Raw genomic sequence first — 26,993 nt, 5'->3', positions numbered from 1 at the left:
GGAACCAGCATCCCTTCACTCTCGTGGTAAGTGAGCTTCACTGGTAATTTCAAATCATCATGATGAAGGTGATCAAAGTCAACAAGTGGACCGAAGCTTCAAACACAACTTTCTCTGTGGTATTTCTGTAACCAGCAGGTAAAGTCTACCTGCTCATTACCACCTCACTGTCCCTGCCTCACCTGTCCGCTCTCCGCCCACCACATGTCTCCTCCTCTTTCATGCTGGGGTCATATATAATTGCAAAGCCACTGGGATTTCTACTCAGGGACATTTCCAAGGTGCTGAGCACAAATTTAAAGGGTTATGACTGAGGAGTTGTAAAAGAAGAGAAGCAGCACTTTGCTCTGTGAGGGTAAGATTTCCTAAAGAAATTGTTTCTGCTTTGAAAATTATTCACATTCATTGCAATTATAGACCTAAATCGGTTATGTTGACCTGTAAATAACTAAAACCCTTGTTTATCACTTTTCCAGTTGGACTCCATGTCTCCGTCTCTGACCAGATCTGCTCCCAGCGAGCTCAACCACTGGTGGACCCAGCTGAGGTTTCGCCTTCAGAACAAAAAAGGATGGAACGAAATGCTGGATGAAACATTTCTCTACTACACAAAAAAGTACTATCATACCTGAAGCCACTGCAACTGCTTTTGTTTTGTTTTTTTCTTAGCCAGAATGCATTAAAAGTTTACATTATGTGGCTTTTGTATTGTTTTGCAGCATAAATGACATTCCTCTCTTCTACGCGGCTAAAATCGACAGTGTTGGTTGCATAAAGAAGCTACTGAGCTGTGCTTCCACCAACATATTTGAGAGAGGTGGGAAAAACAGTACTAAAAAAAGAAACCTTTTTGTAGTGTTTCATCGTTAAGGTAACATTAAAATAATTCTTGTCACTCAGGATCCCTCGGAGAGACGGCTCTTCATGTTGCTGTGATGAACGATAACCTGGACGCTGCCGTGGCTCTGATGGACGGAGCTCCAGATCTCATCAACGAGCCCATGACCTCTGAGCTTTTTCAAGGTTCAAGAGAATTAACACACCCAAACTTAAACAGAGATGCACATTATTAAAATGTCAAAGTCTTGCTGTTAAAGAAGACAAACACAACTAGATGTGCAATAATTACAGGAAAAAGCAGATGAACAGCAGACAGAATCTAAGATAAAAAAGACGATTCTGATTCGAAGTAACAAACATGGGAAACTAGATTTCATCAAATCTTTAGACAAAGCAAAATTTGCTGATCTAAGTGAACAATGAATCATCCAAATCTTAGTAATTTTAGTTTAAAGCTTCACTTTACCTCAGGTGTCCCACTGCTGTTTCTGCTGGCTGCTGAGATTTCTAACATGCTTTAGCGCACCAAAACTTTCTGACTTCTTAGAAATAATTTGATTTGCTCGCAGTGTTGGGAATTAGCTGCTTATGTCAAAAGATAGTTTCAGGGATGAAATGAGCAGTTTGATTGTTATTTTTATTAATTGTCTGGGGAAATGTTCACTGAGACATTTCCAGTTGCACAACTTTAAGATGCCTAAAATCTCCTTATTGGTTTCTGTATGCTTGCTTTGAGGAAAACCATCACTGTTTCCCAGTATTTACACAAAAAATTAGAAGAATTCATTATCTATCTGTCATTTTAATATCTATAACATTTAATTAAATTACAAATTTGAATTTAAGCTAACATAAGCAGCATTTCATTTTAAAAAAATTGCCATAACGTTGTTTATCTGTGCCTCAGGTGTCACTCCTCTCCACATTGCTGTAGTGAACCAGAACCTCAACCTGGTTCATCATCTGCTCAGCCGTGGAGGAGACGTCATCAACCCGCGAGTCACTGGTCTTTATTTCAAGAAGAGGATAGGAGGACGTTTGTACTGTGGTAAGTCAGCGCAATCTCTCAATAACAACATACCAAGGACATTGATTTGTTTCTGGTATTTTTTGGTATTTGTGTAAAACAAACTTCTGTGTTGTTTTGCAATGTGATAAAAATAATGTGGTGTAATTTTTTATGCATCTGTGTTTGCTCTACAGGTGAGCACATCCTGTCTTTTGCTGCTTGTGCCGGTAATGAGGACATCATCGCCATGCTGATCGATGCTGGGGCCAGCACCAGGGTCCAAGACTATCTAGGTTTGAAATCCCAATTCAAGAATTGGGAATTAAATTTTTATAATGACATGACGTGTGGTTCCAACTACAACAAGCAGTTTATAAATAAACTCTGTTAATATGTCTTTATTTTATGCATCTCATCTTCTAGGAAACACACTGCTTCACATTTTAGTCCTGCAGCCCAATAAGACCACAGCGTGCCAAGCCATTGACCTGATATTGGCCCGTGATGCGGAGCTGGACCAGCCGGTGCCCCTTGACATGGTGCCCAACAACAGAGGCCTCACACCTTTCAAGCTGGCTGCCAAAGAGGGAAACATCGTGGTGAGTGCAGAGCCCAGGAGGAAAAGGAAAGCTGGGGCAGATTATTTCACTAATCCATCTTTTCTCTCAGGTGTTTCAGCACCTGGTCAATAAAAGGCGTGTCGTCCAGTGGAGCCTGGGCCCCTTGAGCTCCCACCTGTACGACCTGACTGAAATCGACTCGTGGGCTGACAACATGTCGGTGCTGGAAGTCATAGTAGGCAGCCAGAAGAGAGAGGTAGAGATCACATAGCATGTCATACTCTTTAACGGGTAATATATATATATATATATATATATATATATATATATATATATATATATATATATATATATATATATATATATATATATATATATATATATATATATATATATATATACATACATTTATGGACAAATATATATAATAAAGAGGCATACAGTACAGACAAAACATCGTCTAGGTTACCCAGCCAATGTTTTATATATTACTACTGTAGTTGAGACAGAAAGAAAAAAATGCATGTAGCTTGAAAAGGATTGGGAAGAAAACAAATTTATTTACTCCCACTCTATATCCACACAGAAACAGCGTGGTTACCACTGTAATTTGAGAATTGGTCATTTGTGTTATGAATAAAATTATATTTACCAATTTGAAATATTAGCAAATATTTCAAATTAGTAAATATATTTTAGTATTTTAGTAAGTATGAAGATTATGGGGTAAAAAATAATATTTTGTTTGGGGTATTTTAAAGGCGAGGGGGATTCTGGAGGTGACTCCTGTGAGGCAGCTGGTCAGCTTGAAGTGGAATCTGTATGGGAAACATTATCTCAGGTAGTTTCATCTTTGTGTGGAGTAAAAATAATAAAAAAATGTAGATTGACACATTGTGTTTTTAAGAGTGTTTTCTCTCCACCTCTCCTACGTCAGATTGCTTCTGCTCCTGTATCTCCTGTACATAGTGACCTTCACCGTGTGCTGTCTCTTCCGCCCTCTAAAGGACGCTGACAGGAACTACACAGACACGGACCTGGACAAAACCATCCGGGTTCAGAAGACCCTCAATGTGGGTTGCACTCATAAATTCATAGCATAAATGTGAGGTTGTAGGTTTACCACATACAATTAAAACTGTTTTTGAACATAGACAAACCTCAACAGTGCAGTTGAATAATGTTCAAAGCTTACTTGAGTAGATTTAACTTTATCATATAATTTGTAATAAGAAGGTAAATAATACATTTTTATTGCATTTATCAGAGATTCCTTTTTAGAAGCATATATTTTACATTCAGGCTCAATTTGACGATTAAAATCTGAAGATACAATATGACATTGTTTACTTGAATAACGGAAAATAAATTTAACTACCTCTGCTTTAAGTTTAATGAATTTAAAGGGATTTCACATCAAACATGCATCTAATCAGATAAGTTTATTTTATATGCAGTAATTTCTTTATACCTTGAACACAGTGTTTATACTTCTTTACAAACCATCACTGGTGAATAAATAAACTTTTTATTTCAGTTGCATAATCTGGAACCTATCATTTAATTAGATTACATTTATTCTTTACATAAACAAAGTACCACAACAAAAGTAATAACTTTGTTTTAAAAAGCATTAATGCCACAACTTTTTTTAAAAAAAATCACAAAAAGGAAATATGAAGATGTTTTTTTTTTTTTAAGTTTATAGTTCTGAGGTTATAATTTCACATTATGAGAATTAAGTATTTCTTGAGCCATAATAATCCAGATTAACAGACTTAAACCCATTTAATACATGACTATGTGTCTAAAGAATTTCTGCCCTATAGTTTAAATTTTGGAAATTATTCACTGGTATTAATTAGCTGTTCAATGATATTCCCATTTATTGGGATACACATGTATTTGCTTTCCTGTTCCTCCGAGCATCTATAAACAAACTAATGCCCTGAGAAACTGACCAACATGTTGATGAACTGGTGTGAAGGCATGTTTCCCATATCTCTTTTTTAATTAACTCATCTTCAAACTATTCAGTCGACTAAGTTTTCAGGGGTTTTTTATTCCACCGCATGCATGTAAACATCAAACTGAGCGCTGATGCTTGTACTTTCCTGATCCTGCTTCAGGAGAGTTATGTGACTTATGGGGACAGTCTGCGGCTGGCTGGAGAGGTCATCAGCGTCCTGGGAGCTATACTCATCCTGGTGCTGGAGGTCAGCACATGACTCATGTCCTATCTTTATGTTTTTATGAAGCAGTTGTGTGTGCTAAAACGTCCTCCTTCATGTCATCTTACCAACAGATCCCTGACATACTGAGAGTCGGAGCAAAGCGTTACTTCGGCCAGACAGCATTGGGAGGACCCTTCCATGTCATACTGTAAATAGAAACATTTTTACAGCAGGGACACAAGACCAAAATTCACAGACATGTTGTTTGATGCTTCTGCTGGTGTCTGTAATGTTTTATGCAGAATAAGCTACGCGACCTTGGTGGTGCTGCTGTGTGTGTTCAGAGCATGTGAGGTGCAGAGGGAAAGGGAAGTGATGGCGCTGTGTCTGGTTCTTGGCTGGTGCAACGTCATGTTCTTCGCTCGTGGGTTTGAAATGCTCGGCCCGTACGTCATCATGATACAGAAGGTGAGAAGGAATGTCAAAGCTATGCGGTTGTTTTGCAGTACACAACACATTACAGTTATTAATGCTACAATACAATGTGGCAATGTGATTTATGTGGCTTTTTTTAAAAATGTTTTCCTTTCATTTCCTCCTAGGTTATATTTGGAGACCTGACAAAGTTTATGTGGCTCAGTTTCATTGTCCTCGTCGGTTTTTCCACCGGTAAGTGTTTATTCTTGGTGTTTTCACATTTTTTAAAATTGTTTTTCTCATTCACTTGTTTGTCTAATCGTCCCCTTAGCTCTTTGGATGGTGTACATGACCCAAGTCCCAGGTTCTATTCCTGCATACACGTCCTACCCCATCACCCTCTTCTCCCTGTTTGAACTCAGCGTGGGTCTGATCGACCTGCCTGTGGATCACACCTTCATAACACCCCCCATCGTCCACGTGCTGCACTTCATCTTCTCTGTGTTCGCCTACACCCTGCTGATCAACCTGCTGATCGCCATGATGAGTGACACACACTGGAGGGTGGCCCAAGAGAGAGACGAGCTCTGGAGGACTCAGGTAGCTGTTGCGCGCGCTCACGTCATCACCTTGTCAGCGTGGATTCAACACTGCTGTGTCATGCTTACAGCTGGGATATTTGTTGTTCAGGTTGTAGCCACGACTCTGATGCTGGAGAGGAGGCTTCCTCGCTGTCTGTGGCCTCGGCTCGGCGTGTGTGGGCTCAGTTACGGCCTTAAAGAGCGCTGGTATCTCAGGTAGGAGAATGTGGCTCTGATCTCAAAGAGAGATTGTGTGGATAAATAGTGTATGATAACAAGAGCTGGAAAAGACAGTTACTAAAAACAAACTCTTCAAATCAGATCTTAAATCAGCTCAAAATAAAATAAAAAAAATGTATCACTTTAAAGCTGTAAGAAAATCACTGTTGCTACAAGCCATTTAACATTCAGATGGACGAAACAATTCCTGACAAAAATATGGTAGAAGCCGCAAAAGACTTAAAAATGAGCAGATGCTTTACTCACCAGCAGGTTAATGACCCTGAACAAACATCCAGAACTCCAAGAAATGGTGAACATTAAAGTGTCCAACAACCCAAGGATCAGTAACTAAACCTAAAAGTTGCTGCAGAGATAGAAAGTTTTATAAAGATGGACTGAAGGAACCTGAAAATAAATTCAATCCACAATTTTCAGACCCATATTTTAGAAAAATCTTCAAAAGCATGTAACGTTTTCTATCCTCCTCATGATTGTGTAGCTTGTCTTGGTTTGTCCTTTATAACCCAAGCGAAATACTGATGCTGGCTTAGGATAAAATGTGAAAAAAAATCTGGAGGGCATAGAAACTATTACACCACAATAATCTGTGATAAAAAAAAAAAAATAAAATTACAAAAATGTGCAAAAGGAGGGAATTGATTGATCCTGAATGTGTGAGCTCCTGGTCCTCGGTAAATACTGGTTTCTAATCAAACCAGTGGAAATCATTCAATATGAAAGCCTGTGGTGTGTTTTATTATGTTTAACATTTTTAATGATGTTTTCAACATATTTATCATCACTTTTTTTTCATTGCTTTGGACCTCGATTGGAAATGTCACTGGACTATTTGTAGAAGAAACAATTTTGTATTTCATGCACTAAAGACAGAATTTTGCACATAAGACATTGTGGGTTTTTTTTGTTTTTGTTTTAAACAAGTTACCCCCGAACCAAATTTTCTGGCAGATAAAACAACCTTCCTGCTGTAGAATGAAAATAGTCTTAAAGATAAAATGCATTTTGCTTGACTTTATCATGGTTCTAAAGTACTTTGACTTCCAAAGTTTTCTAGTGTAACTTAAAGTAAGATTTAATTTGAAAGATTACTTTTACAGCAGTTTATTTATTTTCATTTCATTTATTTATTCTCAAATATTTTTTACATGTTATTTTTAATTGCTCTACTTTGTTTTATTTTTTATTTTAGAAAATTCATTTCAGTAGAACTAGTACAGAAAGGATCTCTGGGTAATCAGTAAAACGTGGAAGGAACCTTCAAGGCTGGTGCTCCCCCTGGTGGTGGCTAAACTATACAGCAACTTTACAGTAAAGCACAAATAAAAGCGCAGAGTCCAACATTTTGGTAGCAGAAACAGTCTTATAGATGTTTCTGTTGACATAAAACCAAGCTGCTATTGGAAGTTAATTAATTCAACCATTCAGTTCATTCATTCCAAACTTATCCTGGTTATCAAACGATGGAGTCAAGACCATTTCTTCACATTATTATTATTATTATTCAGACAAGTCAAAATGTTTCCTATCCAAGGGGATCAAATAGATTGCCATAAAGATGATCAGCACCATGTTTACTTTCTAATTTTACTTGGCTGAACTGAAAGGTGACCTCCAGTCCACAGTGTATTTTGAGATTGAACGTTGTTTATGTTCCATAAAAGTTTTTACTGAAGCTCCTCTTCTGCAGGGTTGAAGACAGGAACGACCCCATGATGGAAAAGATGCGACGCTACGTCAAGGTCTTCTCTAGTCAGGATAAAATGGAGGGCAGTGAAAAGTCAGAGTCAACAAAGGACATCCCGATGCGTGAACATAAAAACACAGACAGGAAGAAGGCACAGGCGGGGTGGGAGATGATTCGACACAGCGCTTTAGGTTTGGAGATGGAGCAGGAGGAGCCAATGGACATCCAGGACATCAGATACGTCTAAAATGAAACTCCACCTGATCATAATCTAAACTTTTTGAAGCAACGACACGTCACTGACTTGAAGATGTATCTGTTTTTTCCTTTGTAGTGAACTGTGCAATTATTCTTGCAGTATTATGCTATAGTGAAGCATGTTATTTTTATAGCAATATATATTTAAAAATTGTATGTAGCAGAAATATATCCAGAGTGAACATAATATTGAAACATTCCACTTGACAAGAAGCTGAATGCACACTTTTATATGAGAATAAAACGCTATTAAAACAAATTTACTGGTCTTTATTTGAGTCAACATGAAATGTATCATCATAAACATCAGAGATTCCTGACTAACGTTGATGAAAGCCAAACTACTAAGGCACAAATCATATTCCAGCAGTAAGAATAACTCAATGGCATACATCAAATTCAGACCACAAATATAATATTTACTTCATCTAAGAAGCTTGGATATGATTGGAGTGTGGTATAAAAACGAGCTGCTGGTTGTGTTGCTACGGAGACGATTGTTGATCATCATCAGAACTGCAGCTGACAGATGAAGTAGGTGGTGGATTGACAGGAAGCTCTGTCCCAGTTCTTCTCAGCTGGGCTGTCACTGTTCAGATAGGCACAATCTCCGTTGTTTACAGCTTCAGTCCAATAGCTGCAAACATTAGAACAATTAATGTTAACGACCAAACTGAATATCCAGGATATTAAGTTCTTAGGAAAGTGAAATGTTGTCAGGTGTTGTAGCTCTTTCTGAAAAAGATTGGTGTTTCTTTATCTTGCCATGTCGAAAACATAATTTGCCTCCATTCTAAAATGGAGAAATTAACTGTATTTGTTTTTTGAAATTTAGTCTTGCCCACATTTTTGATAAATGTATCACAAATGCAGAGTGTGTGTATATGTTAATGTCAACTTTATTTATGAAGCTCTTGGCAACAAAGAAGCTGCTCCAAGTCCTGCAGAGCAAAACAAAATAATTCATAGGATTTAAAAAGAAAAAAAAAGGAGAAACACATGGAATTCATGAATAAAGTAACTAGTTTAAAAAGATTTAAAACATTCAAAAGTAGTATTAGTTAAGATGTCAAGCTCTATTTAATTCAAAAGTGAAAAAGTAGAGGTAAGTCTTTGTAAGCACTTCTAATGTCTTGAGATTGTGAGCTATGCATCGGTACATTATTTCACAATTTTGGGGCTGCAGCAGTGAGGACATGATCACCTTCACTTTTCTGATTAAATCTCACAGTATCTAAGAGCGACTGGTTTGAACTTGTTAATGTTTTGGAGGTTTGGCTCTAGAAGATTCTCTGAATATAATGGAGCACGACCATGAAGACCCTTTAAAATCAGGACCAAAATGTTGTGAATCAATTCAGCTTGGGGACTGAAAGCAGAACATAAGTTATATGTTTTAGTTTTCGAGGTTTTAACAAAACAGGAGCAGCATTTTTTCATTTTGAAGGAATGAAGAAAAATTCACATTCAGATACTTTGTCAGGACATGATGATCTGTTGTGATACTGTTTTTTGTTGTTTTTTCTTTTAATAATTTTTCTCAACCTGATGATTAAATGACTGGTTGGTTTCTGTATACACAGCCCATGAGTGCCCCCACCTGGTCAAATATTTGAGCTGAATTAATCAGTATCTGACTCCAAATCGTCTTATTTCAGGCAAAACAAAGCAGAAAAATGAGGAGAAATTATTTAGTACGATTATAAAACTGATCAATATTTAGCTGTCAGTTGTTTTATAAATCCTCGTAATCATCATTGCAAGTTTCTTGCAGTGTCTTGCATTATTTCTCTACATTCACCTCTGCTGGAGTTCATTGTTGTTGACCCAGTTCCACGTGGAGCCTTCATGTCTCAGTCCAATCCAGTACTTCAGATTCCCTTTCCTTGTGAGGAAATTCTAGAGCAAAAGGAGAAAACGAGTTGCACAAAATGCGCTGTGCAAATAATTATAACGTAACAAACTGCTAGAAGTGAAAATAACCAGTGACACAGTGCAAACCTGAACATTCTGGCTGGAAACAATAGCCAGAGATCCTCCACTGGAGCTGCAGTTCTTCTGACTCTCGGACCAGGTCAGTCTGGTGGTGGACAGGAAAAAACAGGATTTGCCAAAGGTGAGCCAGCCGCTAGCGCACTGCCGGCAGGACAGCTCTAAAAAATGAGACAGATGTGGCGCATTAAACACAAAAAAATATGATATAAAAAACTCTGCAAATTCTCACTAAGACAGATGTTTAGGTAAATTAAAAAAAGTTTTTTTTTTTTTAACCTCAGTACAGTAATTTCTTTAATGCCTTCATGTCTTACATGATTTTATTTGACAAATACAAGCTGCTTCAAAGATCTTATTTTAGTTTTTTGGCTGCTTCCTAAGTCTACCTGACCATTTTAAGAAGAGTTTTGTTTGAATCATCATGTGACAAGACGACCTTTAGCGGTTGGGTTTTTGTTCAGAGAGAGTCTTGAACCAGAGTCAGGTGGAGAACAGCAGCAGTTTATTTGTCACTCAGCATCAACACACACTTTCACAGCTGAAACTGCAGTCTTAAATAGTCCCAGCTGTGAAAGACCAAACCATATTAAATTCACAGGGGAATTACTTCATCAATCTCCACCTATTTACATAAAATACATTTCATTAAATACAATACTTCTATTTACTTTTTATAAATATTTTTCATTTTATCATTACACCTTAAATAAACACCACAAAAACCCACAAACAATTCCCCCCCTAGTCCTTTCAATGGCCTCTCCCAGAATCTATATATGGCATCTGGACTCCCGGGGTAGAATTTGTCCAAACACCCTGGAGAGGACACAGAAAAGACAGGTGAGTCACTCTACCACAGCACTCCACACTCAACAGATTATGCACACCTTTGCTTAGTTTTTCCTCACCATTAGCTCATTGCTCTGAGTAACAATTGTGCTCCTCCACAGGCAACAGCAACCAACCTCACTCATCAATGAGGAGCAGCTGTGCAGAGCCCAGAACAAAGGCTACATACTAATTGCTAAAATGTTCAATAAATATAATTAAAACTTCTTGTGTGCAAATTTCTGCTTAAAGTGCAAATGCTAAATAAAGTGTTTGTTGTTAATACAGTGCAAAAATACATTTTTAAGTGCCATACAGTGCTATATATAAAATAGTCCCAGTAATGAAGATCTCTTCATTACACATCAACACGATGAATCATGACTAAAGGGCTTCTCTAAATTCAAGGAATTAAGACTGAAAGGTAACTTACCACACAACAATTCAACTACAGCTCTATTGGTCAATTCTTACTCAAAAACCAGGCATTTTAAAAGCTGTGTGTAGCCCTTTGATATGACTTCATATTACACCTGGTTTCCACTTCCTGATATTCTGAGATTTACTCACTTGAAACGCAACATAATTGAAGGAAATTAAATCTGAACAAACTCTTCCTGGTAGATTGGATTAATTGGAGCCACCTTTAAATTTCCCTGTGAGAGACTTATTATAGAAAATAAGTGTTCAGAGTGGATTCAAAATGACCCAAAATTACAAATTGACCAACAGCAGATGGTTCCTACAACCCTGTAAACTACAGAAGTGAAACATAGTTTACGAGTGAAATGACCAACACCATAACAAAAAAGATCGTAACAACTTTGCTTCCACAGTTGAATAACAACTTTAAATGGTTTTAACATATTGTTTTTCTGCTGAGTTGTTTTTGTGGTTTGATACTTTGTTTTGGTCTTATTTGTCAGCACAATTTGCTGTCATGGTCAGATAGAGAAAACTAGATGAAAAGCCAAACATCTGCCGGAAGTTTGGATAACTTCTGATCAAGGCCACTTTAAGCAAAGGTCTGGTAAATCTTGAAAAATACAATAAAAAAATATTGAAGTATCTCATGTTTTTCTTTATTTGTTAAAGGTTTATTTTGTCAAATTTTCACTTACTCTTGAATGTCATCGTTGGGAAGCGGTTCTGGCAGTTCTCCAGGCTGCATGCTGGAGAAGGACTTTGTCGGTCACTAAATCTGTCATTTCCTTGGCAGAGTGTGAATTCAGTTTGGACTATAAAACAGAGGACAGTGGGAAGATATATGAGGGCAAGAACAGCACCCTCAGGCTGCAGCTCTGCAGCTAACAATGTACTGCATAGGAGACCTGTTGTTATAATGAACGCTGGATCAAAGAAAAAGATATTGCTTCCTAAAGCATGCTGGGTTTTCACTGTCTGCTATAATAACCTACTTTAAATCTGACATCTAAAGTAGCAGTGTGATTGAGTTGCTCTGATGCATGGAGGCGCGTACTCACGTTTCACACCGAGAACGACAACAACTACGAGAAGAATGAGGCAGGTTATTGCGAGGATAAAACACAGCAGACGGTACAGTCCTGTTTTTCCTTCATCCTGTTTGCCTGAAGAGGAAAACCAAATGTCAGTGAGCACTACAAAGACCACCATCAGAGTGGAAAAAACACTTCATCCCTACCTTTCTTTCCCTGCAGCTCAACCGACAATTTAGCTTCATCTGGTTTCTCTTTTTTATCCTCAAAATAGCTGCGAAAATATTTGATATACATGGAGAAAGCTGTCCTACTGTGTGCCAGACAGGGTGTTTATTCTTTTGTGTTCTAACTCAAGTGTGCCTGGGGTAGAGCTTAAAGAGTCCCCCGCCCACCGCAACACCATGACAACTTGCAGGAATTTCTAAATTATTCATGTAGCACAGAGCTTGTCTTTGAATGCCCCCGAGCTTTAATCTCTTTCTCTTGTAGAAACAGAGTCACAACAGAGACTTTGTACACCCAAACAAGAGATATAATTTCAATGCCAGCCATATTAGATCCGTGTTTGGGTCACACTTATCATAACGAGCGAATGCTGATGATTTCAGTGCAGAAAAAGTAACTAGAACAAGGTCATGTTCAAAATCATCAGTAGGAAAATAGCTCAAGAAGAATTAGTTGTATATGTGGATTAGTCAATATAACAATATGAGAACTCTCAGAATATTGAGAACACACCAGGTTCTCGCAAAAGTCCCAATAGAAATGATTAAAACACCTTCCTTATTTACTTTACTGTACTGTAGTGGTATAAAATTTGATACACTTGTAGAACTTCTTGACACCAATCCAAAACTTTCCTTTCCCCATGCTCTGCAACTAACAGGTGCTTAAAGCCTCTGTTTTTGATCAAACTCTGTAGAGGATTTGACCAGTCGTCTTGAAATTTGGTGAGTTTCCTCATAAGGCGTGGGGGGCCTACAGGTTTCAAAATCATAACTTTTTATCCATATCTAAGAGGCATGGCCAGTCTTCAAAATTTGAGTTCTCAACAAGAAAATTAAATTACTACAACTCTTACAAGAAAGGTCACAGAGACACAAAACCTCCTGTGATTCATCCAGATTTGGGCCCCAAGACAAATCAACAATGAAAAGTTGCCAACACCTAAAGCCCAACACCTGAGGGAGAATAATGTTTTATTTCAGAAGGTCCGTATTTAAATTGTTTGCTGAACAGTAACATAGCAGAGGCTTATTTTGACATATCACCATCTGAATAGAATGATGTGTTATTTAAATGGTAATTTGAAAGAAAAATAAAAACTATTTAATTTAGAAAATCCAGAAGAAACGTAAACTGACATGTCTGCTAAATTTATTTCCGTAAATCTGTGGATAAACATTTAACATCTGAGTTACAGATGGGTTAAACACTATTCAAAATTAATAGCATTTTCTTAAAATGCATGTGGCATCTCTTGTATTTAACCAGATACAAATTTATGCTCCTTATTGTGTATTTATTTTATAAATTTACATGGGGAAATGGTTATAAAATGAAGAAGAAAGATTACTTTCTTCCTCTATATGTAAATGAGTTGTTTGCTGAACACAAACCTTCACACACTTTAAGTGTGTGAAGGTTTTTCACAAGTATGCAGACCCACAGTTGTTACTGCTGCATTTTGCAAAAGCAAAAACTAGAAACCATTTCAAATCTTTTAAAATCCTAAAGCCCCCACCACTAAGTGACTGGCAACCTGTTCATTTCCATGAGGGATCTCTTTTAAATTTAGCATTTTTTTAAAATATTAGGACTAAACATTATTCATTTTGTGAATGTTCATTTCTGCTGTGTTCATAACACAGTAAGACTATTTTAATACTGAGATGGAAATATGTTGTTTCGGTTTTATTAGAAATGCAGAAAGATGCATAAGTAAAACGACACCTTTTTTTACAGCAGTGCGAGACTGCACAACACTCAAATAAACGATTTGTGTGTTCCAGCTGAGGCTAAATAATTTCTAAAATTTTTGTTTTAATTGACTATGTGATCAATACTATTTAATATTTTGCTCACCATGAGTTCTCACCTCCAGTATCAGCTCATCTGCTCCTTCACTTTTTGGACTCTCTGCTTCTCCGTGACTGATTCAATCACTTTCCCAAATCTGACATTTTTTATTATTTAAAACGTGAACAATGCTAGAAAATATTACACGCAAAAATGCTAGAGAAAAAAATAACTATAAAAGAAGATGCACCTTTTAATGCCTCACAAAGTTATCTTATCCAGACTAAGTAACACAATGTGTAACATTTTTACATTTTAGACTCATGGTTAATTCAGCTGAGACATTTTCCTCTTTTGTCCTGTCCATTAGTCTTTGCTGTATATCCAAAAGAAAATACTCCATTTCTGATTTGCAGACATACCATCTCCTTGTTTGACTGTTGGATGAAAGGCTTCTACATAAACATCCTCCGACGGACTTTGGAGGCTTTCGTAACGGACTGGTTCTGCTTCCTCTAAAGACAAAAATACAAACACATCTGGAGATCACTTTCAAATTTACACACAATTAATTTAAACACCTGAGCACTATCTTCTGTGCTAATGCACTACATATCTTCCTCACCTTGAGTTATCGCCTCCAGCATCGGCTCACCTGCTTCCTCCTCTTCATTGCTTTGTGGGCTCTCTGTGGGGATCTCCTGCATCTCCATGGCTGCCTTTTGGTTTAATTCCCTAAATTTTTATTCACCCAGAGATTTTAAGGTTTCTAACAATAAAGGTTATGTAACTTTTTCAACATTCAAACACAAATGAAGAATGATGATAAGTTGCACAGATGTATAGGTCAAATTGGTTATCAACAAAAAGAACAACTCCTTATGTCTGGTCAACGTGTGACTCATTTCAAAGAATCACTTCCCCTTAGACATTTCTTTTTACTTTATTTAATTCCGCCCTTCCCCTAAACCACATGTATAAAATGGACAAATAGCTTTTGGGGTTTGAACTTGCCTCACCTCTTAGCTCACTTGAAAGCAGTGCAATGTGTGATGATAATCTAGGTTTTTTTATTCAGAGAAAAGACTTGGCGAAGAGGAATCTTTTAAAATGCCACGAAATCATTTACCCCCTTGGGCTTTATTTTTAATTTTTAACCATATAAAAACCTCAAGGTCCGTGAGATATTTTGTTGTACATAATGAAGAACTGTAAAATGGAAGGCATTGTTTTTGAAATGCATTGCAATTAAATATTTGCAAAGTATTATGTGTGTCTATTCAGCTCTTTTCAGTCCAATACCTTGAAGTAAATTTATATATAAAAAAAACAAAAAAAACATGCAAAACACTATATAAAGAAAACTGCAAATCAAGAACCCATCTGACAACATGACATACACTAAAAGATCTTTAAAAGAAATATGGTATGTCCATCTCGTTCGGAGCAAAGTTAACATATTTTAGTCTAAACATGTTTTCTAATCCATTGATGTAAAAGGCAGCTGCTCCAGATGTACATCACAACAATCAATGCAATATAAATAATTAGTTTTGTTTGATAAAGTATCAATCCTGCCACAATTAGTGGTACCCCTTAAACATTTATATACAGTAGATGTAAGGAAGCATTGCTTTTTCAATTTAAACTTTACATTGATCTGGTCTAATATTCTCAACATTGAATTTTTGTTTCTCATTAGTCGTAATCATCCAGATTAACAGAAATAAACCCACTAAATGCATCAATTCATATAATAAATTTACGGTATGTAACGGATACATTTTAAATTAAAATTTTATTTATTGGTATTACTTAATCGTTCAATAAATTTATTGCGACGCACATGTATAAGTTTTGTTCTTCCTCTAAACATTTACAGACAAGTTAATTCCTTGTGAAGCTGACTCAGAATATGTTGATGAAGTGATATGAAGCCATCGTTTGCTATAATGTTGCCTGTTTCTCATTTGCTTATCTTCAAATTATTCACTGTTTTCAGTGGGGGGTTTCCGCTACTTGCATGTAAACAAACTGAGCACTGATGCTTGCTGTATTTTCTTTTCCATCACTGATACAAAAGCAAAAAAAATGTATATATTTTTCTGCTGTTGTTTGTAATGTTTTTCCCAGAATAAACGATGGGTCCTTGGTGCAGCTACTGGGTGTTCAGAGCTTGTGAGACGCTAGAAGGAAGCTGAGTTGATGGCGCTATGTCTGGTTTTTGACTGGTGCAATGTCATGTTCTTCGCTTGCAGAAACCAAAACCCTGAGCTGTTTGTGGTGTCGGACATTTATGAGAAGTCAAGTTTAAGAGTCGGGCCTTGATGAGAAACCCTACATATGGCTAAAAACAAACACCCCGAACGCACCATCTCAAGGTAGCCGCTACCATCCAAGAAACATGGTAGCGGCAGCATCATCCTGTGGGTGTGTGCTGTTCTACAGGAACACGATAGAGATGTATTGAAGTTGAGGATGTATTGAGCAAAACGGACGAAATCATTTGAAAAACACAAAGAGCTCCAATGGAATGGTTTGAATCAAGGCATGTCCAGTTATATACAATCTGGTAATGTGATCTAGTCACAAATGTTGTTTTGACTTTTTTCTTTCATTTCCTCCTCGATTATATTTGGAGACCCGACAAAGTTTGTGTGGCTGAGTTTCTATGTTCTCATTGGTTTTTTCCACCTGTAAGTATTTATTCTTTGTATCTTGACAGATTATTAAAAGATTGTCTTCTTTTCACTTATTGGTTTCCTCTTTAGCCCTTTGGACGGTCTACATGACCTGGTCCCATTCCTGCTTTGCAGGGCCTGCTTACATCTTGTTGCACAATCAGAGGTCAGATTTGCCCATGAATAAAAACTGGTAAAGACATTTAAATTAGTCATTTAGAACAAACTTACATAGTTGGGGAGCCACTAATGTGGTAAAAACCAGCCCCTTGTTCTACACTTCACTTCATCCAACTTATTGCACATGAACATACAGATCCAGGTTTAGCTACCATGTCATCTAGTGAACTTTGTGTCATGTTGTAGGTTGGTTGATGAAGGTCACAAATGCCAAGAGGCAGAGGCATTTGTGACTCTGGTGAAGAATGTTTTAATGAAAGAATTATGAAAAAAATATATTAAAAACACAGGGACCCAGAGCCAAAACAAAAACAGGAATCCAACTGGAGGAACCAGCAAGGAGTGTGAGCAGGAGAAAGGTTTAAATAGTATGATGGTGAATGCTGGAACAAAAGGCCTGCGCTGATTAGCTAACGGGTTGATATGAGACTGGAGAGACCAGGAAATTAATTACAAAGAATAGAACTAAGAGTAAAACATGGCAAAACTGATCAGATGAAAATAACTGAACTAACAGAAGAAACAAGTATGGATGGAGGAAAATAAGAAATCAATACAGGAAAATAACAGAAGCAAAGAGTGCAAATAATTCGGAATCTGATATTTTGTTGGAAAAGGAGTTTTCTTAGGCCTCCACAGGAGCAGATCAAGTTTTATTCAGTCTCAGTGTAGTATGTTCAAGATTAACGATTCCATGAAGGCTTCACAGCAGTCGGTAACAGTTTTTTTTTCTACAGGTAAACCCAGCAAATACAATTTTTAAAAGCTAAGCCACTGAAGTACTACTCATATATTACACGATGCAGTAGTAAATAAAACTTGATGGCATACATTGAATTCAGTCCACAAATTTAATCAAATTTTTGTCTAAGAAGCTTGGATATGATTGGAGTGTGGCGTGAGAACAAGCTGCTGGTTGTGTTGCTATGGAGACGATTGTTGATGAGACTGTTTCCATCAGAACTGCAGCTGACAGATGAAGTAGGTGGTGGATTGACAGGAAGCTCTGTCCCAGTTCTTCTCAGCTGGACTGTCGCTGTTCAGATAGGCACAGTCTCCGTTGTTTACAGCTTCAGTCCAATAGCTGCAAATAATTAGTATTAATTAATAATTAATGTTAACCATTCAAGAAAATGTAAAAAATACAAAGATTATTTTTAAACAAGTGAAGTAATCTCTTTTGTGGCTCTTTTTACAGAGAAGATTGAAAATAAAAGCCAAAGCTGAGCTGAGTTTTTTTTTTCTATGGTGTTAAAGCTTATGATTACTGTTTATTTATGTTGCAATTTTTATAAAAAATGTTATAAAAATAGAGAAATTTACTGCTTTTTGTGAAAAAAAAATAAAAATCAAGTCCTGCCTTCTATGAGCAGAGAGAGTGTGTGTTGGGATGAATGGTGCAAAAATTACATTGAGATACTTTGTCTGGCTGGAGATTATTACTTTTGCCGTGGTCTCTTTTTATTTATTTATTTTTTTCAACCTTAATAATTAACTGATCAATTGGTGCTGAAATTTAATTTCTCTATTAACAGTGTGTGCGTGCCCCCACCTGGTCAAATAATTATGAGACAAATTGGTTAGTATCTCACTCCTAATATCAGCCATATAAAAACAGAAATCAACAAGAAGTGAGCAGAAATAACATGATAAAATTAAAATAATATTTAGCGATCGGTTGTTTAATAAATCATCTGAGTATGTTATTTCTCAAGAATGACCTCTGCTGCAGCTTACTGCTGTTGACCCAGTTCCACACGGAGTCTTCATGTCTCAGTCCAATCCAATATTTCAGTTCCCCTTTCTTTGTCAGGAAGTTCTAGAGGAAAATGAGAAACAAGGGCTCAGATTTGCACAAAATGCACTGTGCAAAATAATTATAACAGTAATAATGACCATCGTCACAAAGCAAACCTGAACATTCTGGCTAGAAACAATAGCCAGAGATCCTCCACTGGAGCTGCAGTTCTTCTGACTCTCGGACCAGGTCAGTCTGGTGGTGGACAGGAAAAAACAGGATTTGCCAAAGGTGAGCCAGCCGCTAGCGCACTGCCGGCAGGGCAGCTCTAAAAAATGAGACAGATGAGTTAAAGCAAAAAACATGAAAAAGAAAACTGTTTACTAAGACAAAAGTGTAAATAGGTATATAGGTTTGAAAATGTCTTTGTGACTACATCATGTAAATTGGCATATATAGTATTTAGCATATTTATTGATGTTATTAATAAACTTTTAACTTGTGGTATGTGTAGGTATTGTCCAAAATATTGGAGTTGTTTCGACATTTCTTAAACTCTTAAAGTTTTGATCTCAGTTTGGGTCAGCTCACTCAATTGAAATGTGACAGATTATAATCCTTTATCAAGACAAAATAATTCTGAGCATACTCTTAGTAGACAGGATGAATTGCAGACACATAACAAGAGACTGCAAGAAGATTATAGAAAATGACTTTAAGTCAGATTGTCAAAAGAAATTTGAAATGACCCATAGCTACAAAATGTCCCATGGGAGACGGCTCCCACAAGGCTGCAATCTACAAAACACAGAGAAACAACTAGAGCGCAAAACAAAAAAGATCTTCAACAACTTTGTTCCCAAATTACGAATTGAATAAAAACTTTAAATGACTTCTGAATATTGTTCATCTGCTGTGAATAATGTTCAAGGTTTGAAACTTTGTCACACTTGTCCCCTTTTCTTATTTGTCAAGCACATTCTCACAGTTTGAACTTCTGAACAAGACCTCTTTAGATAAAGGTAAGGCAAATAAATAAAAATAACTGGCAAAGTATCAGATGTTTTTATTTGCTTATAGAAGGTTTTATTTATTCAGTATTTAGCACCTTTACACTTACTGTTGAACTGACTCTTTGGGAAGCGGCTCTGACAGTCCTCCAGGCTGAATTCGTTGTTTCCTGAGCAGACTGTGGATCCAGTTTGGACTACAAAACAGAGGACAGTGGGAGGAGATATGAGGACAAGAATAGCACCCTCAGGCTGCAGCTCTGCAGCTAACAGCAGTCTGCTACAATCTGTTGTTACAAAACTCTGGATCATCCTAAAGCATGTTAGGTTATCACTGTCTGCTTAAATATAATGCCCTACATTATGTCAAAGTCATCCTGAGGTGTGTGTTTTAGTTGCAGTAATGCATGGCGGAGCGTACTCACGTTTCGCACTGAGGACAAAAACCACAATGAGAAGGAGGAAGCAGATTATTGTGAGGATTAAACACAGCAGACGGTACAGTCCTGGTTTTCCTTCATCCTGTTTGCCTGAAGAGGAAAACCAAATGTCAGTGAGCACTACAAAGACCACATCAGAGTGGAAGAAACACTTCACCCATTACCTTCCTCTCCCTCCAGCTCCACGGACAATTTTGCTTCATCTGGTTTCTCTTTTTTGTCCTCAACATAGCTGCGAAAGAATTTGATGTACATGGAGAAAGCTGTCCTACTAAATATCAGGCACCTTGTTTACTCTTTTCTGCTCTGGTTTCCTGCTCTGCTGACGCAAGCGTGCCTCTGCTGAAGTTTAAAGAGACCCCCTCCCCCTGCATCACCATGACAACTCCCAGTAATTTCTTAATTATTCACATTGCACAGAGCTTGTCCTTGAATGCCCCCAAGCTTTAGTCTTTATGTGTCTACCTCTTTCAGAATGAGAATGTGTTTGTGTGTTTAAGAGAGACAGACGGTGACAAAGTACAAAACCCAAACATGGCACAACAAAGACGTACTTTTTCCAAAACAAGAGATAGGATTTCATTGTAGGTCATATTAGAGCTGTGTTCGAGTCACACTTATCATAATGAGTATATACCAAAGACTTCTGTGAAGGAAAGTGATAAGAATAAGTTTGTGCTCAAAGTTTTGTATGCCGAAATTGGAAAACAGCTCAGGATGCTTTTGTTTTAGTTCTCCATTGCTTATTATGCCACTCTGCAGCCGAAGGCACTGACTCACCCATCCAAATCCCTGAATACAGGCGTTTCAATCACTTCCAAGGCCACTGGTGTATTAAACGCAGCATTTAGGTGTGCAGATTGCTTCCACAAAGAGTTGTGACAGAATGGGTCGCTCTCTGGAGCTCAGTGTATTGCAATGTGGTGCCATGATAAAATGTCACTTGTGGAATAAGTCCAGATCTGAAATTTCCTCATCACTTCCACTTCATTATTACCACAAAGAGTCAACTGTTAGTAGTATTATAACAACACACAATGAAAGTAACTCGGCTAGGAAGAGGTGGGGAACAGTAAATGGGTTCAGAGATACGTTGACTCTGATCTTCTGAAGGTTTGTGCACAAAATCAGGTGCAAACTTGATAAAATGTGCAAAGCTGATCCAGAAACAATACGCATAAAGGATTGCGTCAGCAAAATGTGGACAGTAAATTAACGAGTCGTCTTCATGAATATGCAAAACAAATGCTGATCATCGGAAACTGCAAAGTATTGGGAGGCGGATATTAAAATGTACTGACTTACCACCTGAATGTGAATTATTAAACCAGAACCAGATTGCTGGTGCTGCCTTTGTGTCTATATTTAGCACATATAAAAAGAAGGTGTAAACAGCAGGCAAAAGTCACTAACTGTACCAAGGAGGCAGCATAGATGCAATGACAGAAGGCATTATGCTGTTTATTTATTTAGTTATTTCTATTCATATACTTGATATACAAAGGTAAATGGTAAGTCTTAAAACATAACTATTACGCAACCTTTAATGTCTTAGTTGAAATCTGAAGTCATAAAGTGTGAAGTCTGGGGAATTTCCTCTCTTCCTCATTTTGACATCATTTATCCAAAGATGTTGCTCATCAAACTAAACCAAATACTTTACATTTAAAGAGCAAAGAAGCCAAGTTGTCACTAATACTGCTGCAAAAAAAAAAAAAAAAGCAACACCCTAGTCTTCAAGAAAACTTCCTTTTTAGCTTCTGACTGCCCACCAAGTAATTTTTGACACACCAAACAAATCTCTGATTAATCTAGATTCTTCAAAATAAAGTAATTTGATTATTATGAGAATTTTGATAATTTTTTTTTTTTTTTGTGGTGCTTAGAGCATTAACATTGATTTAAGGCATAGATCCAAATCTAACAGTTCAGTTTCATTGGACAAATACAACATGTGGATAAATAAAATGTCTTTATGCAGCAGTGTGAAACCACACGCTAGACACAAATAAACAAATGTAACCAAACTGAAGGACTACCTGGGGCTAGTACTACATTGTACTGTAAATAATACAGACATATATTAAATAACAAAAAGCTAAAGTGTTAAAGAAAATGCACCTATTGATGCATCACAAAGGGTGATCTAGACTGAGTAAGATGCTGAAACATGAGGAGTTGTGTTGCTTCAGCAGACATTTAGCTCAAAGGATAAACTCATTTGTCCTGTTAGTCAGTTTTATCTGTGCATTTTTTATATAAATGCATACCTGTTCTTGATTTGACTGTCGGATGAAAGGCTTCTACATAAACATCCTCCGATGGACTTTGGAGTTCTTCGTAATGGACTGGTTCTTCTTCCTCTAAAGACAAAAATACAAACAAATCTGGAGCTCGTGCAAATTCTTGCCATGCAATTAATGTAAACACCGGAGCACCAAAATGCTCTCAAAGTAATGAATTCATTCATTGCTCACCTTGAGTTATGGCCTTCAGCATCGGCTCACCTGCTCCCTTCTCTCTGCTGCTTTTTGGGCTCTCTCTGGGGATCGCCTGCATCTCCATGGCTGCCTTGGCTCTGATCCCCTAACTTTCGATTTACTCAGAAGGTCTTTGGTCACTTCACAATGAAGGTTATGTAACTTTCCCAGGATGCAGAAACAAACAGCTGATACCAAGTTGCGAATATCTACGTGTCAAAATCAGCATAAATAGAAAGAAAGAAATAGTTCCTCATGTCCAGTCAATGCGTGACTCATTTGAGTGAAGACTCATCACTTCCCCTTCAAAGATTTCTTTCTTTTTATTTATTTTTTATTGCACCCTTCCCCTAAATCACATGTATAAAATGTAACTTCAGGGGTTTGAACTTGCCTCATTTCTAAGCTCCTTAGAAACCAGTGTAACCTCGAGTGTCACTCAGAGAGAAGACTGTAAAATATGTCTACTAGTTTATAAATCACTCAACAGCTTAGCACCAAAATACGTTAAAGTCCTGCTGTTCTTGTAGCAACCACAGAAACAACTCAGGTCTTCTATATTGTTTACCACTTTACCTGATCAAACAGGGATTCACAAAGCTTTTAACAAGACAAAAAACTATTTGGCTATTACTTCTGGAGAATCAGGTGGTGCCTCTGCATCGTAATTTTAATAGAAATTGCTTATTTTGTTAATGTCTTCAGCACTTATTCATAGCCAAACCAGACCTATTGCTGGACAACAAAGCCCACAGGAAGACAACCAGTTGTCTTCCTGTTTTTCAGCCTCCAACTGGTTGAGACTCGAGACTAGTGAGGAGGAAGTTCACCTTAAACCCTAAACATACAGAAAGTGCTACAATAAAATGGTTAAGGGTGAAGCATGTTCATTTCTTAAACTTTTGGCCCAAAGTCCAGGATTTGTGAATCGATTTCAAGATTTTTAAATATTTGAGATTGAGCTATTTTGCAAAAAAATCTGCAAATATTCTTTATAATGTACAAGTTATGTTTGAAACGTTCCCCAAAAGTCATGTAGCTGCACTTGCAGAAATAATAAATAAAGCTCCTGAAGAGAGAAGAATTATACTCAGAAACAAGTGCATGACACTAATATTTTTATACAAATAGCTAAACTCGTATGTCTCTTCCTTCCACTTCATTATCCATTATTTTGATAATGGATAATCCAGAGAATATCCACTGAAATTTATGAGTAATGGCCAACAATGACAAGGAGATAAAATGTGGAAAGACAGCTGCATGAGTGGTTCCACAAGGCACATTTGATAAAGACACAAAGCGATATGAAGTTTTGAATTTTCTTTATTTTACGCAAAAGAAATTCTGATAATTTACAAAAAACAAAAACAATGCTATTTGCATTAAATACAGGTGACTGAGAAAGATAATGAGAGTTGTCTCAACACATTATTACGTTCCCTTCATAATGCTTTCACTCTTCTAAAATCCTACCATCCTACCATGAAGTAAATCCACATAACTAAAGTGTTTTTAAATGCATCATGCTCGGCTTGAAATACTGTCAAAAGGTAAAAACCAAATCCAGAGACCCTTTCTTGTCCTTTACAAAGTCCTTCTTCCACCTTTAATTGCAGTTACTTGTCAAAGCGAATACATAGAAGGGGAGCAAAGCTCAAACGTTTGCCAACGTTTGCTCCAGTCCCAGTTTGTCTACTCTCATTCTCCCTCTGAGTCCTTTTCCAGTCCTTTGTTTTGCTTCAGGCACCGTACACGCTCTCGTTGCTGTACGTCATGTAAAGAAACAGGTCCTCCTCGTGGTGCTCCTGCAAAATAAGCACAAAATGATGCATTATTAGCATGAAAATTGGTCAAATGGGAATTCTGGAGAGTGAAACAAGTTGACTGAAACATCTTATCCTATTTGTTTTGGTTTAGAAAGTAATTTACTCCTCCTTGTGGGAAAAGCCTGACATTTTTTTGTGTTTTGAACTGAAGCATTGTGTATGCAATGAACATCAGTTAAGATTCTGAAAAAGTAGAAGCAGAAATGGCTTTGGAGGCCGATCACATGAAACCTAGTTTCAGTCTGAGTTACCTCGTATACAGTCGAGAGCGGACAGCTGGATGGAGGGAGGGAGTTGTTGACGAAGAAGAAGAGCGCATCCTCTGGTCTCAAAGACATACGCTGACGAATCAAAAAGCACAACTGGCCCACTGAAAAGAAAAAAGAAAAAAAAAAGAGGAAGGAGACGAAGAAGACGGTCAGCGAGGGTCGCAAACTTTTGTTTCGCTTAAAGTGAGAGGAAGTGAAAGAAAATAAACGTCAAAGTCAGCAATGTTGTTTTATTCATGTAGTTTGTGGTTTGTGTTCTGCTCTCACCTGTTAAATCCGACGGCACCAGGTACTTCTTCTTGTCGAGCTCGGGAGCGCGTGACCTCGACGCCCTCTCCACAATGATCTGAAAATGAATGGACATAAATTAGAAAAGCAACTCGCTGTGTTCACTTTCCAATAATAATGAAAACGAAAATGATACTCCTAACAACTGACATCATCAGTTCAATCAAGGTTGACATTGTAAAGGTGATTATCAGTTTTACTCACCGGTATCTTGTCAGGATGTTTGGCTCGAACTCTCTCTCCCTCTGCTCTCCTCACCTCCAGCGGTACAGAGCGCTGATATTGACTGCTCATCTGAAAATATATTTTTTAAAAACAGCACAGGAACAAATGAGGTTCATAACAATGGCTTTATTAACTGAGCAGACAAGGGAGAAACAGCGCAGTCTGACTTCAGTGAGCTCTGACCGTGAGCGATACTGCCAAAGTCATTATGAAAGCAGTCAAGCTTCCAGTTCAGAATGTTGCCTCTGCAGTGGGAAGCTTCGCACCCACCAGGGGGCGCTCCGTACCTATTTGACAACTAAAGCAATTTTCTATTATATCATTAATTCAAAGAATACCTCCCAGCAGGTCTTTTTTATTCTTGTTTAAATCAGGATTACAAAATCTGTTAAAGTTCTCAGATACTATAAAACAGTCAAATTAAGTTGCATGTGAAATCATCTAAATTTTTATGACAACTTATGTCCATTATTCAAGTAAGCAAAAAAAAATATATACTGAAATGCTATGGTCAATGTCAACCATTAAACCTCTATGTTTTGTCATTTGATCCCTTGTCATTTCCATTTCGTACCCATTTAGACCGTTGTTTTGTCACTTTATATATAGTTGTAAAGAAGCCGAGATAAATAGTCATGGAAATGCTTCAATTTTATATAGAATTTACTTACAATTTATGTAATTTTCTGAAAACGTTGTACAAGACCCTAGTTCGATTTATTTTGGTTGTAAAAATCCAATTTTGACAAGCTGTCTTATAAAAAAACATATTATGAGCACCAAGAACTCTAAGCAACCAACTGTGAGTAAATGTTACTTACTGGAATCACCTAGCATTGCTTTACATCAGACTGCAAGACTATATACATTTAAATGGTTTGTTGTCGAAACGGGAACGAAACGAACTGATGCACGGTCAAAACGAAATGAGCAAAAACTGCAAACGTACGTGACCAACACTACATTTATACATAAATATTTAAAGATCCAAATTTGCAGATGGGATGGACAAAATGCCAATGCATATGCAGGAAACAGTGGTAAGGGGCGGTAAAAGGGCGAAGTGACCCAGAGACGAATAACAAATTAAAGCAAGGCACAGTTTCCAGTATTTACGCAGATTAGGGACATAAACTTGTATGTCACTTCATAAGTGGGTTCTTATAATTAGGGTCCAAGCTGTTGTGGGGAAGATGAAACTAGATTTTTGTGTTTCTGTTATGATCGTGAAGTGACGCCACGTCACTCTTAACAACAACAACAATGAGATCAGATAGCTCGCTTTCTTAATAAAACTGGCTAACAGCACAACCCCAGGGAAACATATTACTGTATATGATTATCTATCACCAAATATCAGACAGTTGGAGGTTAAATCTTACTACAATTTTTTTTGCTAAAGTTGTTAAATTATGAAATTTAAGGTGCTAGCTAGTAACAACCGTGGCTAATAATATTACAAACATTACTGCTTACGTACCTTTAGGAAACAACCAAAAAACAAGAATCACTCAAATCAGTTCAAACACAGATATGCTCCAGTGGTATTCTGGGTCGTAAAGTCCCTCAAAACAAGCACTGCGATGACTTAAAGCCTTAAAGCTGTCATTGCGTACAAGTCAGAACCTGCCTTCAAAGATGTCGACTGCTCTACTTATTCTGCTGAACATAAACAACACATACGTCAGTGCCCGCCCCTTAAAATAAAATCACCCAATCACAGACGAGATATTTGATAGACACCAATAGATCTTCAGTAGACGGAAAGACGGAGGCGGATGCTCT

The 26,993-nt window shown here is 37.3% G+C and overlaps 3 protein-coding genes across 7 annotated transcripts; 1 reads left to right on the top strand and 2 right to left on the bottom strand.

The window, feature by feature from the left end:
* The first annotated feature begins 262 nt into the window (after nucleotides 1–262).
* Nucleotides 263–8,035, top strand: trpv6 (transient receptor potential cation channel, subfamily V, member 6). Its single transcript, XM_044116949.1, has 17 exons — nucleotides 263–355; nucleotides 477–616; nucleotides 720–817; nucleotides 901–1,023; nucleotides 1,748–1,888; nucleotides 2,044–2,142; nucleotides 2,273–2,448; nucleotides 2,519–2,665; nucleotides 3,171–3,250; nucleotides 3,347–3,482; nucleotides 4,539–4,625; nucleotides 4,715–4,791; nucleotides 4,886–5,051; nucleotides 5,186–5,252; nucleotides 5,332–5,600; nucleotides 5,691–5,797; nucleotides 7,512–8,035. Exons 2-17 carry the CDS (start codon nucleotides 486–488, stop codon nucleotides 7,753–7,755), a joined length of 2,148 nt encoding a protein of 715 aa, XP_043972884.1. The 5' UTR covers nucleotides 263–355; nucleotides 477–485; the 3' UTR covers nucleotides 7,756–8,035.
* si:dkey-26c10.5 (uncharacterized protein LOC563797 homolog) lies at nucleotides 8,021–22,822 on the bottom strand. 5 transcript variants are annotated; one of them, XM_044116952.1, is made up of 7 exons: nucleotides 22,595–22,822; nucleotides 22,388–22,480; nucleotides 20,103–20,207; nucleotides 19,788–19,874; nucleotides 9,768–9,919; nucleotides 9,568–9,665; nucleotides 8,021–8,403 (listed from the first exon to the last, which is right to left on the bottom strand). In XM_044116952.1, the coding sequence occupies exons 1-7, from the start codon at nucleotides 22,680–22,682 to the stop codon at nucleotides 8,277–8,279; spliced, it is 750 nt and encodes a 249-aa protein (XP_043972887.1). In that variant the 5' UTR covers nucleotides 22,683–22,822; the 3' UTR covers nucleotides 8,021–8,276. The 5 variants fall into 5 exon arrangements, with proteins under 5 accessions (XP_043972887.1, XP_043972885.1, XP_043972888.1 ...); XM_044116950.1 differs by lacking the exons at nucleotides 19,788–19,874; nucleotides 20,103–20,207; nucleotides 22,388–22,480; nucleotides 22,595–22,822 and adding exons at nucleotides 11,711–11,827; nucleotides 12,074–12,178; nucleotides 14,491–14,583; nucleotides 14,694–16,665; XM_044116951.1 differs by lacking the exons at nucleotides 8,021–8,403; nucleotides 9,568–9,665; nucleotides 9,768–9,919 and adding exons at nucleotides 17,538–18,013; nucleotides 18,651–18,748; nucleotides 18,844–18,995.
* Nucleotides 22,823–23,905: 1,083 nt separating this feature from the next.
* Nucleotides 23,906–26,873, bottom strand: zgc:92606 (uncharacterized protein LOC100000242 homolog). Its single transcript, XM_044116948.1, has 5 exons — nucleotides 26,689–26,873; nucleotides 25,188–25,277; nucleotides 24,963–25,041; nucleotides 24,678–24,796; nucleotides 23,906–24,405 (listed from the first exon to the last, which is right to left on the bottom strand). Exons 2-5 carry the CDS (start codon nucleotides 25,275–25,277, stop codon nucleotides 24,340–24,342), a joined length of 354 nt encoding a protein of 117 aa, XP_043972883.1. The 5' UTR covers nucleotides 26,689–26,873; the 3' UTR covers nucleotides 23,906–24,339.
* Between the last annotated feature and the right edge of the window lie 120 nt (nucleotides 26,874–26,993).

Source organism: Gambusia affinis, linkage group LG05 (assembly GCF_019740435.1).
Source record: "Gambusia affinis linkage group LG05, SWU_Gaff_1.0, whole genome shotgun sequence".
Taxonomy (NCBI): Eukaryota; Metazoa; Chordata; class Actinopteri; order Cyprinodontiformes; family Poeciliidae; genus Gambusia; species Gambusia affinis.
The sequence above is the reverse complement of the archived record's forward strand: the minus strand, read 5'-3'. Positions and strand labels throughout refer to the sequence as shown.